Source organism: Aulonocara sp. 'chitande type north' Nkhata Bay, linkage group LG17, assembly GCF_057382095.1.
Source record: "Aulonocara sp. 'chitande type north' Nkhata Bay isolate Kocher_YH1m ecotype deep benthic linkage group LG17, A_spYH_male_GT1.1, whole genome shotgun sequence".
Lineage (NCBI taxonomy): Eukaryota > Metazoa > Chordata > Actinopteri > Cichliformes > Cichlidae > Aulonocara > Aulonocara sp. 'chitande type north' Nkhata Bay.
In genome coordinates this window covers 18158760-18176789 of record NC_141360.1, presented here as the reverse complement: position 1 = coordinate 18176789, position 18030 = coordinate 18158760, and the positions used below count along the sequence as shown (strand labels likewise).

General features: G+C 45.4%; 2 protein-coding genes across 3 annotated transcripts; one reads left to right on the top strand and one right to left on the bottom strand.

The window, feature by feature from the left end:
• Window positions 1-624: 624 nt before the first annotated feature.
• Window positions 625-10691, bottom strand: tspan12 (tetraspanin 12). 2 transcript variants are annotated; one of them, XM_086269513.1, is made up of 7 exons: window positions 9819-10691; window positions 9346-9428; window positions 9017-9152; window positions 7717-7782; window positions 4985-5092; window positions 4726-4869; window positions 625-4613 (listed from the first exon to the last, which is right to left on the bottom strand). In XM_086269513.1, exons 1-7 carry the CDS (start codon window positions 9966-9968, stop codon window positions 4281-4283), a joined length of 1020 nt encoding a protein of 339 aa, XP_086125639.1. In that variant the 5' UTR covers window positions 9969-10691; the 3' UTR covers window positions 625-4280. The 2 variants fall into 2 exon arrangements, with proteins under 2 accessions (XP_086125639.1, XP_086125640.1); XM_086269514.1 differs by having other exon boundaries at window positions 9854-10687.
• Window positions 10692-11403: 712 nt separating this feature from the next.
• ing3 (inhibitor of growth family, member 3) lies at window positions 11404-17956 on the top strand. The gene is made up of 12 exons (XM_086269427.1): window positions 11404-11561; window positions 11703-11774; window positions 13734-13834; window positions 13949-14014; window positions 14677-14773; window positions 14861-14932; window positions 15618-15734; window positions 15812-15978; window positions 16503-16696; window positions 16771-16963; window positions 17060-17098; window positions 17181-17956. The coding sequence occupies exons 1-12, from the start codon at window positions 11534-11536 to the stop codon at window positions 17295-17297; spliced, it is 1263 nt and encodes a 420-aa protein (XP_086125553.1). The 5' UTR covers window positions 11404-11533; the 3' UTR covers window positions 17298-17956.
• Window positions 17957-18030: the final 74 nt, after the last annotated feature.

The following is an 18030-nucleotide window of genomic DNA, read 5'->3' as shown; positions in this document are numbered from 1 at the left end:
ATTTCAGATCTACAGACCAGAATGTAATGCTGGTCATCACACTGAACCTTTCTGGTAAGACGCTGCCACCGTGTGGTGAACGTATTCGTTGCATATTTGCAGAGGTGTTTACAGAGAGCAACTGTGGATGTGGGTGTGTTTACAGCTGTGAGTGTTCAGAGAGAAATCCAGAGTATCTCTGAGAGGAAGCAGGGCACTTCTGAAGTAAGAGGGCCGGCTGCTGCAGAAGGTCACTCACACATCAGTGTGGTGACAGTAGTTTTCTCCTAATTTAGAAATCTGAGTTTGTGCACAACCCACAGGAGAAAAGAGAGGAAGACACAGAGAGCAGGAAGCTGTCCAGGCTTTACTTCCTCCCAGCATCAACAAATGAGTTTTCTGGTTGTGCTGGAGACCTTTGTTTACCCCACTGGGAGTCAGAGAGAAACACCATGTTGGAAAGTTACAGAGAAGCAGCTGAATCATGTTTCTGTCTGCAGCCTGAAGCCTGCAGAAGATCTCTGAAGAATAAATATGATCAGATTCATACAACACATCTTCTACTGAGCAAAGCTTTTATGTTCTCTCATGCACATCATCAGTCACTCAGCTTCTGTCTGCAGAAACCATCAGCATCACATACATGAACTTATTATCTGTGCAAATTAGAGTTGATGCTTCAAACTGAACCTAAAGAAACCGTAAAATTATTTGCAAATCTCAAACTCAATTTGTATTCACTCCAGAACATAGAAAACATATTTAAACATTAAATAAACGTTTAAACTGAAAAAGGTGGATACTGAAAAATGCTGGAGGAACATTGCGTAACTAATCAGGTTAGTTGGCAGCAGGTCTGTAACACGACTCGGTCTAAAGGGCGTTTTGGAGAAGCAGAGGTTCACACATGTACGAAAAAAATCTATGGAACATTTTCAGAATAATGTTTCTCACTGTGAACATCCTCAACAACACTACATGACAACATCACAAGATTCAGATCATCTGGAGAAATCTCCTTGTGCAACTCAGTTCACCGTGCCTTCCACACATGCAGGTTCATGTGTGCACCATCATGGCTCCATCATCAGTGCCTATGAGGCTGGCAGCTGGCACATCTGGAAAGGCTCCATCAGACCAGAAGAGGTGCTCTCCTCAGCTGACAAACCATCACAGACTGATGTTAGAGAGGAAACATAGTCCCGTCCTACTTCACTGCCATGTCGCTGCCATGAGATTCTACACAAGCTAATATTTTAATTAAAATGGTTCCTTTTCTCAGTTTAAACGTGTGATGTTTCTGTGTTGTGAATAAAATGAGCTCATGAGGTTTGAAAACCATCACATTCTGTTTGTATTTATGATTTAGACAGAAATACAAACAGACAGCATCCCAGCTGTTTGGAACTGGGGTTGAATAAATACATAAATGAAGCACGAACACTAACAGTGTGAGCGCTGCATACAGACTGTATGTAAACACATGGCTCCAGAGATCATGTGACACTATACTCCCATGCAGAGTCAGAGAGCAGGAATCCAGAATATGTCCAGCTGTGGGAGGTCTGGGAACGACTCCCAAACATGGACAGCTGGGAAAGGTCATTTCTGTGACATCCTGTTTCTGCCATATCAGTAACATCAGTGCTGGAAGTGCAACTATCCGATCCTACCACGCACACTGTGTTAGACTTCAGGGCCTGGCCTCTGAGTCCCAGTGTTTCCACTGCTGCTGTTCTACATCTGAAGCTGAGCTGAGTTACTGCGTCACACCTGAATTATGTTTGAATAATAAACATAATTCAGGTGTGAATTATGTGCTGCCAGAGTTCCATTCTTAATATGGAACATCTTAAAAAAAATGAAATATAATTTAGTGTTATTCAAAGTAACCATGACTATACAAGGCAGATGAGTGCAGGTTAAACAGGTGGGTGTGCGATGGACAGGTACAGAGCAGGTGATGGTTGGATTCAGCACCACATCACTTTTATACCAGCTTCAGACTGTCTGCAGCTGCAAACCAGCCACCACTGGAACAACTGCTCCTCTATGAGCATCAGCTGCTCCACCGCAGCAGATCCTGTTCCCCTGGAACTCACAGTCAGTCGTTACTGTGATGGCCAGCAGCAGCTGGAGGCTTCCTGAGGTTCAGACCAACCAGTTGTTTATTCAGTAATATTGAAAATCACAAAACTCTCTTACGCACAGGTGGCACATGGCCCAATATTAAACTAAACATAGAATCTAAAATAAGAGCAGATATTGCTATGCATCCCGTGGTGCCCCTGGAACCTTTAAAAATGTACTCGGGATGCTGGGAGACTCTTTTGGCCTGAACACCTTGAGGAGCTCTTCACTGAGGACTAAACACAGAAAATGATAAAAGATGACAGACGTCTCTGTGAGCGTGTTCTTTTATACAAACACTGAGTGATGCGTGTGTGCACGTGTACGGTTTAAAACAGGAACTGACGCATTTCTGAGTCTTCACACTGCACTGCTGATAGTACTGCCTGCCCCTCAGAGCAACCCCTGTGTGGGGTCGGGATGCTTCTGCTGTCATATATCCATAAATGTGCTGACTCAAGCTCCAGATATGAAGAGCTCCATGGTCATGGCCATCATGTCAGTGTTGTCACATGACTAAGTGTGAAAGGAACAGCTCTCCAGATGTGCCTTTCACACTTGGTCATGTGACCACACTGACACAAATGCTAGCCTATCCACAGCCTCACAGCAGGTTGTGAAACACACTGAATATAACCCACAGGGCCACAGGACAGACAGAATGATTTATGAGCCGGTCTTGTCTCTGTTTGAAGGGACAGGCTTGGGTTCAGGTGCGTAGGTTTGTGAGTAAAAAGCTCAGACAAAGATGAAGTTCAGTTTGTCGCACGCTGAATCACACGACTCATCAAACACAAGGAAACACGAGTTTGACGTGGTTTTGATCTGAGAGCGGTGTTCGATCAGAGAGAGTCTCAGAGGACTGTGTAATACGTGAAATGCTGTGAAACTACACAATGATCAGATGAGTGTACGATAAGCCGTGTGATATAAAAATAGACGTGGCGAGTAAAGTGAGCCGGTCTGAGAGCTTTTCACTGCAAGCAGCTGACGCCCTGTATCCGTGTTACCGTCTCCGCTTTCTCCCAGCAGCTGCAGGAATGTCACAGGTTTCACTCCAAATCCAGAAGCTCCTCCCACATCGCCCCATCTCAATAATCTGAAATATCATCACAGCAAACAGTTTGTGAGAGTTGGGTCGTCCACAGATGCTCTCACATGAGTATCAGAACAAAGCAGGGAGGTCACTTTAGTCCCAGCTGTTACAGTAAGGAGCCATTAAAGTGCAGAGGAGAAGCCGTCCGTCTCAAACAGCTTTAATATTTCGTTTTATTCCAGTGAAAACGCTGTAATAACAAACAATAAATATCCAACAGCATGCACAGACTCTCACACTTCCTGTGGGTGTACAGTCTCTCAGAGAGCTCCATAAATAATCCAATTCAAAAGTCATCTAATGTTCCAGTGGCTCCTGACACAGCTGTCAGGAAAATATCTGGAGTCCGTCTCCAGCCGGCTGTGTCCATATGTTTGGTCTCATTAGAGGCGGGGAGTCCAAACAGGAGGAAGTCTGTTCTCTAACATGTTCTCTGACTTCATCATCCCGAAGAACAAAATCAGCTCCTTTAGAGTTCACGATGTCTGACAGGAACAGCCTCCTCTCTTCCTCACCTGTCTCACTTGTCTCCTCCAGACCTGCAGTAAGTCACCATTCTGTCCATACTCAGTTTACAGTCTGTTCTTCAGATGACTCACAGTTCACAGAGAGAAGCACGAACAGAGCAGCAGCTACACCCATCACCATCAGATCAGCTGTCAGACTGTAAGAGTGGGAACGCCTTCACTCTGACCAACTGGAAGCTGAGAGGCTGCACACATGTACATCTGATATCAACAATAATCCAGTGGTGCGGTTTAGAGGATGTGATAGAGCAAGACTGTAAAAATAAAAGATTATTTTCCTGTTTTCCTGTAGAAAAAGCACATGACCTGCCTTATTTAAACAGGAAGTCCAGAGTTTAACTTCAGGACTTAAATTTTAACATAAAACTGATGATGAGTCCTCTCTATCAGCTACAGGCACGCGCTGACACGCATTTTGTTCTGTGATGATTGGAGCTGCAGCGATGTCAGGAGGTCATCGGGGGGTGTGGCTTTGCTCTGAAGCTGCCGGTGCTCGTGTTCTCACTGAGTAAAGGTTGTCTGGTGTTGGACAAGCCGGACGAAGCTTTTTAGGCGGCAGCGTGAAGTCGCTCCATCTCAAACTGCTGTTTCGGTGTGGTGGCAGCCATGTTGGTGCAGCCTTTATTTGAGCGGCTGCAGCCCGACTTTAAAGCGTCCGCCGAGGCTGCATGTGCTGCTGTGTCAGGGTCGGGGTCATCCGGTGGCGGCAGTGTGGGCATGTCCGGCTCTGGAGACTTCCGTCCATAATAAAGCGCCCAGAGGAGTGTGAGAGTGAGCGCCATGGCGATGATCTGAGCCACACCGATGGACACGCCCAGGAAACGCAACACCTGCAACTGCTTCGTCCCACGGATGAAGGTGTAGATCTTTGGACCGCAGCCCTAAAACAAACACACAACACACATGTAAGAGGAGGAGGATTTAAGAGCAGCTGGGTCATCAGAGGGCGTGTCCTCTGATGTTTCTGTCCAGTGAGAAGCCGCTGTGGCTCACCTCTTGGTGGAGGTCGCTAAGGTCGTGGTAGTGGGCATGGCGAGCGCAGCCTGGATACTGATTGGAACAGCAGGAGTCAGGTGGCCACTCCATCTCAGTCATCTCCAGCCAATCAGTGAAGTAGATGACACCGCAGCATTTAAACTGAGGCCAGGTGAAGAAACATCTGTGAGTACACAGGTCACCTGACCACACCGTGTGTGTGTGTGTGTGTGTGTGTGTGTGTGTGTGTGTGTGTGTGCGTGTGTGTGTGTGTTACCTCAGTCTGAAAGCTGTTCCAGGTGTGCGTGAGCCACTGGTAACGCTGCAGACCGTAGTTTGGCATTCGAGACTTCAGGCTGATCATGTCAGAGCGCTGCACTGAGGGCTACGCACACACACATGCACACACACACGCATACACACACACCATGTCAATTACAGTGAAACAAAAGTAAAAATAAGATCTTAAACGGGTGTAGCTCACTGCTGGAAACATTACAGCTTGTTCCCCATGGAGAAACATGAGTCACACACCCGTGGCTCCTGATTGGTCAAAAACAGGAAACTGAAGTTCAGGTTCAGGATGAAGGAAACAGAGCTGCGGTGTATTCTCCATCACGCTCCTTTCATAACATATGAACATACGTCAGCTGGTCATTCTGGGTTTGGACCCAGGCTTTGTGGTGGTCTTTGAAACAGTATTTAATGTTCTGTTGGTTGTCAGTTGGATCAGTGTGGTTCACCGCTGTGCTGAGCAAGCTAGAGTTTGGTTGTTGTCAGTGTTGGGGTGTATCGGAATGCCTGTACTGGTGTTACATATCAAAATACAAAATATGAGTAACTGTATTCCATTACAGTTACCGTTTATATAGGTAATGATTAGAATACAGTTACGTTGTTTCATATGTTAGGCTATCCCCTCTTTATCCACTCTCTAATTTTGGTAATTAAACGCATTGCAGGAAAGGAGGCTCTAAGAGGCTCTAATGTAAGCGTCCTGTTAATGTTGGTGGTGTCACTTACACAAACACAGCCAGCAGTGCATGGGCAAAATGCATTTCTTACTTTGAAATTCCGACACCACGTCACATTTAAAGACGAAAGGGATGGGCGAAATCTGACCGAGCAATGCAAACTCTATTTGCCACCAACCAAGCTACTCTCAGTGTGAAAAGACTCCGCCTCCAACCTAAAGAAACATCCGGAAGTAAGTTCTTTTTTAAAAACTAACCTTAGCCTACTGCAACTACCTTGTTTTAGATGCGGTAGCTACCTGGGTTATGTGCCACTTCAGTATCTTCGATGCACTATTGCTGTGTGATTTATTAATTTACTGAAGGCTGCATTATAACTTGCTAGATGCTAATAATCATGTGCAGTTCTGAAAGCAGACAGAAAGAAAACATAGTCATACAGAAATAGTTTTCTACACAAGATCCCTGCAAAAAGTGCAGCCTTATCTAATCTCCACCCTACTGTTACTCATTTTATACTAAGATTTAAAAATCTAGTTGCTATTGCTTTCAGAGCTGCACATGATTATTTGCAGCTACCAGGTTGCTAATGCTATCCATCAAGTCTAACAGTCTGAACGAACCTCAGCTAACGCCAGCTAAGAATGTTAGCTCAGTGGCAAGTATCCTTCATTCATGTAGTTTTAAAAAGCATGACAATATATCAAGTAATCTATTCAGAATACGTTACATTGAGTAACTTAACAAAATACGTTACAAGCTACATTTTGGGCCTATATTCTGTAATTTGTACTGGAATAGATTTTACATGTAACCTTCCCAACACTGGTTGTTGTGTAGTTTATTCCTATGTGTACCCCGCTGTCTGAGCTATTTCACTTTTGTGAAATGTGTGAGTCTGTCGCCTGTTTACTCATTTTATCTTTGGTAGTCTGTTGTCAGCTGTGCTTTGTATTTACTTCCCCTGCCTCGTCCTGTGATTACTGCCAGCTGTTCCTTCTGCTAGCCTCATTACCTCCGGTATTTATCATCTCAGTCTACTCGTGTCCTTTGTCCAGTTCTTCTGCACTGTTTTGGCTTTTGTTTCGTTCTGATTTTACCTTCCTCCTCCTCTGTACTGCAAAAATTCCAGCCACTTTCCACATGACAAACCCACAGGCCTCACACACTCAGGACTTCAGGTTTTTACTGCAACCCCCCAAACAGGGACCAACCTGAGGTCCATGTGTGAGTGTCTGCTCGACTGATAAAGAAAAAAGTAAAACCTTCACTACTACAATACCCACAACCCCCTGCAGGCAGCTAATGCAGAGATAAACTGAGCCTGAGGTCAGAGTTCAAAGCCAGGCTCAAACTGCTGTGCTTCAAAGACAGCATTCAAAATGAAACTTTATAAACAACAAACGAAAGAACATATTCTGTCACCCCTAAAATCTGATTGGCTCATTTGAAAATGTTTGGAGATCACCTGAAACTTTGAGAACTTTGAGAAATCAGCAGGAAAAGCTCAGGCTGTAAGAAATGAGTCAGAAAGCGCTACTCAAGGCTCTCTGAGCTCTCCCAGAGGAGCAAGCCTCCAATATTTATTTTGTTATTGTTAGCGTGAGTCTGACACTCACTGAAACTACAAACTACTGCAGGTAATGTACCCTGCAGTACTGGAGTAGATGTATTTGAGTACTTTGCAGGTGGGTGTGAGGTGACGGGCGTGTCGCGGCAGCGCTGAAAGAGGAGCCGGACAAGTCTGAGATTCCTGATTATTATTAGAGACTGGAGTCCAGCCGGTGCATGAGGCGAGAAATGATCCGTTTAGGACGGAAACACTTGCATGTGTGCGACACCGCCGTAACTCCGTACTGACAAACTCGTTACTATCACGATCAGTCAGTGAGAAAAAGCTGCAGAATTTCACATGAACAGAGGCTCAGTTATGAATCACGATTATAATTTTACCTGCTCTGATGGTTTGTTGGTTAAACACATTCACGTCTGACTACATGACATGTTCAGGGATTCAAAGCTTCAATGTTCTCACCTCCTCGTAGGTCCACACAGCACTGGCCAGCTCCACACAGAAGATCACCAACAGACTGCCGAAGTACTGAAACACAGGCGGAGACGAGTTTAGTCTGATAATCAACCTAAAACCTTTCTGTCAAAAAGGCATGAAGCTGACCTCGTCCTCTCCCTCAGTGACAGCCCCGAGGTGTCTGCAGCTCTTAACCCTGAGCAGCACAGTAATGTGTGATGTCTGAAGCTGGTTTTATCTTCTTGTCCACCTGAATAACCTACTCACTCACAAACATGAGAGACTTCTACTGTTATGTAATCTCACAGCTAACTGAGGTGTGTGTGTGTGTTGGAACTGGCTGAGCGGGTTCCCATCATGCCCTGGGGCAGTCCCTGTAGCAGACTGAAGCTCCTCTCAGCAGCTCATCTTTCGGAGACAATCTTATCACCTGTTGGGAACAATGGGGCACCCAACACCTGGTCCCGCCTAATCAGAGCACAGAAAACAGGTGGTGTAGCTCAAACACACAGTTAGGTGGACAGTGTGACCTCTGTGGGCTCTACCTGAGAGTCCAGAGTAGGCTGTGTGTGTGAGACATCATACACCTGCACACCTGCTGACAGTGGTGGACTCTGGACTGAGCTCAATCCTCCCATATGGAGGTGTGTGAGGCGGGTGGAGCGTGTGGAGGTGGAGGCTGACCTCTTCACCTTGTTTAGCAGCTGGTGAGCAGATGATGCTCTGATAGGCTGCAGCAGAACCAGTTGATAAGAGATCAGTCTACCTGAGGAGTGTGTCATTATGATGAAGCTCAGGTGAGTCTGCCTCAGTGCTCATAGGGCTTCAGGTTCAGAGACATCAGCTCCAGGTTTCTGATGTTCCCACTTCACTGTGTACGCAAAATGCCACTGAACCTTAACCCCGCCACAGGAAGGTGGGAGCCGCGGGTGCTTGTGTCATGATATCAGTCTCAGTGTAGACCTGTCATAGCTAACACACTGATCAACAGTCACGCCAACACACACTGACCAACAGTCATGCTAACATACAGGTAACACACTGACCAACAGTCATGCTAACATACAGGTAACACACTGACCAACAGTCAGAGCAGCTAAAAATGTTTCCTCTGCTGGCTGATTCAAAACAGAGACTTCATCTGTGCTTTTCCAAATGTGTCAGAGCACTCAGAAACTGTTTCTTGTTAAATGTCAGCTGAATCCAGGACATGGACTTCCTGCTTCTGATTGTAAAATCTGAGATAAATGTCGCCTTTGGTTAAAGTAAAAATCCTTTCTGAAGTGTGTGATGTGAGCATTCGTACCCAGGAGAGCAGCAGCAGGTCACACCTGAGCGTGCCGCAGTACCCCACCATTGCCACGATGATGAGAAAGCAGCACACGGCAACAATGACGGGGTGAACAGCTGGAGAGTACGTGAGGACGGCAGCTTCCTCCAACCTGCATACACACACACACACACACACACACACACGAATTAGCCTCCATGCTCCGAGCTTCACAAAGCAGCTGTTTAGTTCACATCTGGATCATCTATCAGAGACAAGGTGTGTCAGATAAAGATGATTAAAACTTTCAGGTGCTGTCACCTGGTTGGCTCTGATACCTGAGCTGCAAGCCAGGTCAGACTCACCTGGTGTGGGCCGTCAGGGTGAGGACGGTGTTGAGAGAGTCACGGATCCACACCGCCACTCCCAGCACACATGCTGACATCAGCTGGACACACAGAAATAAACACATGGATATGTTTCTGCTGCCTATAATAACATCTGAGAATGTGAAGCAGGCAGCGAGGAACACCCGGCCTGCTTCACCCCAGCGCCGCCTGTCCCTGTACACAGAACTACCACTAAACACAATATTCTGTACACAGAACTACCACTAAAAGCAGTACTCTGTACACAGAACTACCACTAAACGCAGTACTCTGTACACAGAACTACCACTAATCGCAGTACTCTGTACACAGAACTACCACTAAACACAGTACTTCATACAAACAACTACCACTAGACATAGTACCTACAGTTACTGCAGTAAAATACTGCATTGTTTGACTGCTTTAGTATAATGACTCAAACACGCTGATCATTAAAGGGCAATTACACTCTTGTAGTCGTGCGCGTGCCCGCTCCTCTCACCCAGAACAGCAGGTTGAGCGCGTACAGCAGGCAGCGCAGACACCTCACCGCGTCCTCGCGAGCCATCCCGACCGGAGCTCCTCCGCGTGCCGCTCATCTGAGCCCGGGGCACCATGGCAACATGCTCGCTGCACGCACACAGCACGGAGCGCTCAGGAACTGCGCGTGCTCCGTGCGTGAAACCCGCATTCCGTCCCCGCGCGCCCTGGCCCGCTCGGTGACCAGCAGCAGGTGGTCCTCACTGCGCACGCTCCGAACCGGTCACCGCTGTCCGCACACCTCCAGACTGTCACCGGATACACGAATACACACACGCACACACAGCTCCGTCAGTCTGCTGCGTAACAATCCGAACCGTCCGCTCCTCTGCTCCTCCTGCTGCTCCTTCTTCACTAATTAAAGCAGCAGCAGCTCCGCCTCCTCTCTCACAGTGTCCGGGGGGAGGACAGAGGAATGTGTCCGCCTCCAGCCGCACAACCGTGGGGTCAGCAGGCCGAGATTGAGAGGATGAAGCTGCAGGAAACACACACAGCGCTTGGAGTGTTTGTCCACATAGTTCTGGTCATAAACTCTTTGCAGTAGCACTTTTTGTCCCTAAATTATGTGGAAACTTACTTTAGGCTACCTTGTAATTATTTTCCACATACTTTCTGACTATTTGCACATATATTATTATGTTACACACTGCCGGAAACTGAACATAAACTCGTAGAAAGAAAAATGTATGACAAAAGAATGTGGACATAAACTTCCACGGAAATACAGTAAGACATGTCGTTTGTGTCTACATAATTTTGGCCATTTAGGCTGCTTGTTTGTTTTTCTGCTCACACTTGTAATCAAAATAATGTGAACGCATGTGACTGGCTGTCTAAATGGTAAATGGATGGTTCTTATAACACTAATCTAAAACAATATATATACCCCAAAGTATATAGGCTAACACGTGCACTCATTTTACAGTTATTAAAATCACTGATAAGAACTTATAATTAATATATGATCATTAAAATAGAATCACTGCTCGGTTCATGAATAATTATAGTCGCATGAAGTGGGATATGTTTAATTAACAGCTGAACATGTGTGAAAACACAAGCGTATGTGGACAGAAGTTACCACACAGCTTATATTGTTTGTCCACATACTTTAAATGTGTTAAATTAGTACCACAACGCACAAATCTAATATTTAATACATTAGCAAACATATCTGAACAGAAATGGTGAGATGGATTTATTCTTAATCTCTTTAGTTGTTTCTGTCCACATATTCTTGTAGAAAAGTAAATATAATTTTCAGCTGGTCATTAATGCAATTTTTCAGGTAAAAAAAATGTCCAAAAGCTTTGTGTAAATGTGCAGTCGAAATGAAATAGTTTACAAGGCTTGAGAAAAACACCCCTCTTGCTTTTTATTTTCAAATAAATAAATAAAGGATTACTATAGTAGTGCATAAAAGACGTAAAGAAGTGTAAATATAAATACAATTCCCATGATGCATCTGTCCTGTCAACGCCTGCCTGTATGTGAACCAATCAGAGCGCGGGCAGACGCTTGCGTCAGCATCTGTGACCTCCTTTTTTCTGGGTATTTTTTTCTGAGCAGACGTTGGCAGGCGGCGCCATATTGAAAGCAGAGAATTGTCGGCGAAAACGACTGACACCTTAAATTAAACACGATGTTGTACCTGGAGGACTACCTGGAGAGTGAGTATGGGACTGCACCGAAGCGGCAGCGGTGTCACAGGGCTCTGCTGCGCGTTAAATGGGTGTTATTTTCCGGCCAGGTCGGCTCCGGCAGTTAGCCTAGCCGTGCTAGCAGGTAACCGCCTTTTCTTCTCCTGGCAGTGATCGAGCAGCTACCCATGGATCTCCGCGACAGGTTTACGGAAATGAGGGAGATGGACCTGCAGGTTCAGAGTACGTACAACCCTGCCGCCAACGGCGCCACACACCGGGGACACGCGCGCTGCGGCATGCACACATAGCGGCAGCCCTGCTGGGACTGTCCAAGCAACAGAGCCGCGTCCCGGCGCTGATGACCGCCCAATGGCGCTTACTTAATTAGCACACGTTAGCAGAGGCGGCTAACGGGCTGAAACCCAGTAGATACCAGCACGATACTGCAGCGCAGCAACCACCTGCAGGGTCACATCCACCCACAGGGCCCCCTCCCCTTTATTACTGCCGATCCGAAAGTTCACATTCATGCACATTAAAAGTCAAGTTGCTAATAAAGCAACTTTAAAATGATTATCGCTGTTAGACGCTCACAGGAGGTCCTAATCACTATTTTAGCACTTTATAAATAAAAAATAATCAGTTTTCTTTGGTCTAAACTGAGATTATTTAATAGGATTTCTGTAAATATCTATTTTTTTTAAGTTTAAATTAAAAAAAGGTTTTAGTAAAATATGTTTTGATAAATTATGAAGTTGCTGAACAAACTAAATAATTTTGAACTGAAATTTAAAATGAAGGATTATTAAAATAGTAATCATTTCCTCTAAAATATTTTGTTTCAATCACTGACACAAATTTAATTGGACTTAGAGTTAGATCAATTAAACCACTTTCTAAACGCTTGTGTGTGCAGCCAGAAAAAGAACAATGTTGTAACAATGGTATAAACGCGACTCTGAAAGGTGTAATAATAAATGAGTGTTAGGGATACTCTGAATGAGCCTGTGCTGGGCGCTAGTGCTGTGTGATACTGCAGATTTAAGTATTGATCTGATACCAAATAAATACAGGGCCAGTATTGCTGGACACTTTGCTGTCATTTTTCTATCTGTTTAAACCTCAGGATATTAACCCGTTTAAGACCTACCATAGAACCAAGTCCACCAGAGCTTATCTATATATTTTTAGATGGTGTAGTGATATTTTTTGGGAGTATTTCAATTTGCTATAGTAACTACATGAATTGCAAAAAAGTGCAATAAAACTACCAAAAAAAATGTAACATTGTTTTTTGCTTGTTTGTTTTTTACACATATTTCTAGTTAGAGAAATTTCAGGGGTATATCCCTCAAAACTGTAAATGCAAAAAAGTTGCGCAAAATAGGTTCCAACCACAGGAAATCTATTTTGAGTGTATTCATAGTTTTATTTTTGACATACACAGATTTTTATATACTGTAGGAAAAATGAAAATAATTATTGTAATGCAAATTTGCAAAAAACAGCATGAGCTATTTCCAGCAGTGTAATTTGAGTTCTTAGCATCCCAGAAACTGTACAGAAAGCCATAAACTTAAAAATGAATTTTAAAAACCACCAGCGTATTCTATAGGAAAAAACCGTATTTTCTGCGAAGATGACGCCACTTCCGGTTTCGGGCAGGTAATGTTGGATGCACTGATTGGAATTAGCAAAGCATGTTTCTGGAATACTATGTTTTTGTTGCTGCAAATAGATGATGAAACTGCTTCAGCTTTAGTCACATTGGTTCAGAGGCACAGATCTGTGACATAACAGGAGCACTCACTGAGTGAGAGCTGGGGAAATAAAGTTTTAATCAAACTTTATTTATACTGCACATTTATACTGCAGAGCGTATCCAATCACGAATCAACAAAATCTAACAAATATTATCCACACATGGCACACTCACTGCTGCAGGTTTCAGCTGGCAGGGAACACTCAAAAACAAATCACCTGAGGGAGTCACACTCAGGTTAGTGTGGACCAGGTGAGTCCTCAGCTCTGATTTCATTAGAACTACAGTCCAAAGGTGATCCCCAGGCTCAGAATAAATCTGCAGTTCACCAACAGAGAGGAAACACCTGAGGGAGGGCCGCAGTCAGACTTTGCACACGTGATGGTAAAATGCTGAGTGCTGCGTTTTCTCACGTCCTTTCCTGTTTGTTCCTTCAGATGCCACGGATCAGCTGGAGCAGAAGGTCATCGAGTTCTTCGTCAACGCCAAGAAGAACAAACCAGAGTGGAGAGAGGAGCAGATGGAGGTCATTAAAAAGGTCAGAGGTGGCGGATTCTTCTCGTTTCTGTGTGTGTGTGTGTGTGGGTGGGTGGGTGGGTGGGTGGGTGGTGTGTGTCTTGGGTTTTTGGGTTAAACCTGTGTGTGTTCTTAGGATTACTACAAAGCTCTGGAAGATGCAGATGAGAAAGTCCAGCTGGCCAATCAGATCTATGACCTGGTGAGTAAAGGTTTCCTTCAGGTGTCACTCAGGTGATCACAGAATGGCAAAGGTGCACATTTAGGCTTTAACAGCTTTAACGTGTAGAAATCTCAGAGGAACCCTCAGTTATTCCACACAGCCGCCACTAGAGGGCAGAAAGAACCTTGAAGAGCCACTAAAAAAGCACAAGGAGTTACTTTTCCTGCAGTCTGAGAGCATGGTCACTATCACTGAAAGATACCAGCTAAACTCAGACCCTTCAGTTATAAATCACTGATTGGTTAGATTGATCACTCATCTGTGAGATTTGATCAGTCAATGTTGATCAAGGGTTATGAGAATTTGCATATTAATGGCCAAGGAACTGACCTTCCAGCCCATTGTTCCTTCAGTGGTGTTAGTTTCAGTCATAATGCAAATGTACTGTTTATGAGATTGGGGAAACCTGCAGTCAGCTGAGACTGAAGAAGTCACTTGAATGAGTGATGAAACATTTCTCCCATTGAAAATGCTACGTCCAGATGAAAAGAATCAACTTTTGGGGGCATCTGTGTGATTATTAACACATCCAGACATCCATCAGCCCAACACTTAAAGATTATTCATGTGTCACAGAAAAGCTGCTTGATTGGTTTAAAATTGGTTTTCGTTGTTGACCTCATTGATCCTCTGTGTCTCAGGTGGACCGACACCTGCGTAAACTGGACCAGGAACTGGCCAAGTTCAAGATGGAGCTGGAGGCTGACAACGCTGGCATCACTGAGATCCTTGAGAGACGTGAGTAGCTCTTTGGTTGTATTCGGCAGGGGAATGTTAGACTTCCTGTAACGTGTGCCTGACTTCCTGTCACACATCTGTGCTCAGGATCGTTGGAGATGGACAGCCCGTCTCAGCCTGTCAACAACCACCACGTTCACTCACACGCCGCCACAGAGAGTGAGTACACAGCAACACCAGATCTGTTTTTTGTCTGCTGTCTGGATCATCGCCTGCATCTTTCCTGATCCATACTGATTGACCACCTAATCCATGCATATGAATCCCTGAAAGCGTCTTCAGAGGCGTGTAGTCGTTCATCTGAGAATGAGAAATAAAAATATTTTTTTGAGGATGATTAATAGTTGTTAAAATGTTAGAATACAGAAACATGCAGCGGTCATGCTGATGTAAACGAGGTGGGAGGTGTTCCCAGTTGCTGATGTCACACATCACGCATCAACCTGAACTGCAGTGATAACCTGGGTTTTAGACCACACTAACCTCATTCTCTGGCTTCGTCCTCGTGCTGTTGTTAGCAACTTTTAAAGGTTTAGCGTCACGATACTTGTTCTCGTTAGACCTTACCTGCTGAGGTCATTCGGGATCATTTGAGTTGATGCGGAAGCTGTGACATAAGCACAGTGAGCCTCTCTGAGTTGTCCACACTGATTTAACCGACTGAAATCACCCACTCTTGGCCACACCATGGTTCACCATGGTAACAGCAGCAAACATAAACATGGTGTCAGATTGAAGCAGTGTGAACCTCAGATGAATTTGGGGCGGGACATGATGATGGTATTGTGTTGTTTTCAGTTTGAAACAGGAAGTGTCAGCTAACTGCATGTTTGTGTGCTCTCAGAGAGAAAATATAGCGCTCCGAGCCACCACACCACAGAACACGTCCCAGAGAAGAAGTTCAAGTCTGAAGCTCTGCTGTCCACGCTCACGTCAGACGCCTCCAAAGAGAACACGCCAGGTAAGAGCCACGACCCTCACCAGAGCACTCTGACCGCCTGCCATGTGTTGCCTGCCTCACCTGTGTGTCCTCGGCAGGCTGCCGTACCAACAGCACATCCTCGTCCACCAACAATGCGTACAGCGTCAACTCCTCCCAGCCTATGGCCTACAACCTGAGCTCGCTGTCCTCAGGGCCCGGAGCTGGAGCTGGAGCCGGTGCCATCACCATGGCTGCTGCCCAGGCGGTGCAGGCCACAGCTCAGGTGAGAGAACATCCAGTTAGAGAAGGGGTGGAGTTTCTCAGGTGTTTTCACCTGCAGGCCAAACTTGTCGTTTTGGATCAGTTAAAATCTTTTAAAGGTTCTTTGAAAAAAGCGACAGCTTCCAGAAACGTTTGTTCCACAGAGAACGCATGAGCAGCTGATCTGTCTCCATCACCTCTGAAGTCATCTGCAGACATCCTGTTCATCATCATCAGTGCCTCAGCTCTGCTGTGTTAGTTGGGTTTCCGGTATAACTCAAACCTGAAATTTCAAGTAACTGTCAGTCTGAGATGAGCAGGTCAAAGAATTTTTAAATCAGACATCTTGAATCACATTTTGTTAGTTCAAGGACTGAAAGATGGTAGAAAATCTGACATCCGGCTACGGGATGTGCTTGTCTGTGTTACTGACAAACAAACAAAACAAACAAGCTTTATTATTTGTCACATACAGTATCATACAGAGTATAACATGCATGCATGCATGACCTAAACGTTTTACTGCTGATGTATCCATGTGAGCAGATGAAGGAGGGCCGGCGGACGTCCAGCCTCAAAGCGAGCTATGAGGCCATCAAAAACAACGACTTCCAGCTGGGCAGGGACTTCGCTCTGTCCCGGGAAAGCACTGCCGGATACTCCTCCTCCGCCCTTGCCTCCACCCTCACTCAGACCCTCACCCCCAGCACCACCTCTGACTCTCGAGGACGCAAGTCCAAGTAAGACCACCATCTTGGCTTCTTGCCTCCAGCGCTCAGCATGGATAAACACTCACTCGTCTTCTGTTTTACAGGAGCAGCATTAAGTCTTCCAACCATCAGTCATCTTCGTCGTCCTCCTCCTCCTCACTGTCGTCCTGTTCTTCGTCATCGGCGCTCGCTCAGGAGCTCTCCCAGCAGGCATCGGTGCTGCCTGAAGCCGAGGCCAACAGTCAGGTGGACTGGACCTACGACCCCAACGAGCCCCGATACTGCATCTGTAACCAGGTACACACACACATACACGCATACATCAGGTTTGCTGATGGACCAATCACTGACGAGGCCTCATAGAATGATGGTGACTCCTCTTCTGTGTTTCAGGTTTCTTATGGAGAGATGGTCGGCTGTGACAACACAGACGTGAGTCTTTTACCTTCAGGTTCTGACCCGTGGAAACGGGTGTCTGTGTGTATGTGCTGACCGTGTCTGTGTATGTCCTCAGTGTCCGATCGAGTGGTTCCACTACGGCTGTGTTGGCCTGACGGAGGCCCCGAAGGGGAAGTGGTACTGCCCTCAGTGCACAGCGGCCATGAAGAGGAGGGGCAGCCGCCATAAATAGACACATCTCCTTGTAACCTTCATTAGAGGCGGCTGAGGTCAGAGGTCACCAACAGCAAACTGCTCATCATCAGACACTGAGGATTTAAAGCCGTGTGGAGGAAGTGATGTCAGCTCTGAGAGAAATAAAATCTGGGTTCAGTCTAAGCCTAAAAACAACCACAGTCTCTGCCAAAACTAGTCTTTGTTATTCAGATTCAGTGAAGTTAATCTTGACATTTTAAACTGGTCAGAATAATTAATGAGTCTTTCTGTCAGAGCACAGATACAACCCAGGTTTTATATTTGGTTAATCTGGGATTATACTTGGAATAGCCAAGTTTGTAAACCAGGTCTTTTTGTCTCCTTCCATTATATGCAGATTTTTCCCAGAGCTGAAATTATTTCCCATGAGGCCATGCTCCCCTCTCACTCATTTAAAACTACAAACAGGATGGGTTGTTGGACTACAACTATGAATGCCTGTTGGAGCCAAATTAGATGAGTCTCATTTGACCTCCATAGTAAGCCAGAATGTATTGTGTGTGTGTGTGTGTGTGTGTGTGTGTGTGTGTGTGTGTGTGTGTGTGTGTGTGTTGGTTTGTGCCGTGTTGGTTTGCGTGTGTGTGACAAATGTTAAAATGAAGAGTCCAATAAAGCGATGTTTTGGTAAATCAGCTGGTGCGTTGTTGTTATTTGACCTAATGGGATCAACAGGAAGCGTTGATGGAAACAGTTTTCCTTCATTTTTGCTG

Coding starts and splice junctions, on each gene's coding strand:
- tspan12 (XM_086269513.1), bottom strand. CDS start 9,968: ATGGTGCCCCGGGCTCAGATGAGCGGCACGCGGAGGAGCTCCGGTCGG. Junction 9,429..9,818: donor ACGCGCACGACTACAAGAGT/GTAATTGCCCTT, acceptor CTGTGTGTCCAG/CTGATGTCAGCATGTGTGCT. Junction 9,153..9,345: donor ACCCTGACGGCCCACACCAG/GTGAGTCTGACC, acceptor GTGTGTATGCAG/GTTGGAGGAAGCTGCCGTCC.
- ing3 (XM_086269427.1), top strand. CDS start 11,534: ATGTTGTACCTGGAGGACTACCTGGAGA. Junction 11,562..11,702: donor CCTGGAGGACTACCTGGAGA/GTGAGTATGGGA, acceptor TTCTCCTGGCAG/TGATCGAGCAGCTACCCATG. Junction 14,774..14,860: donor CACTGAGATCCTTGAGAGAC/GTGAGTAGCTCT, acceptor ATCTGTGCTCAG/GATCGTTGGAGATGGACAGC.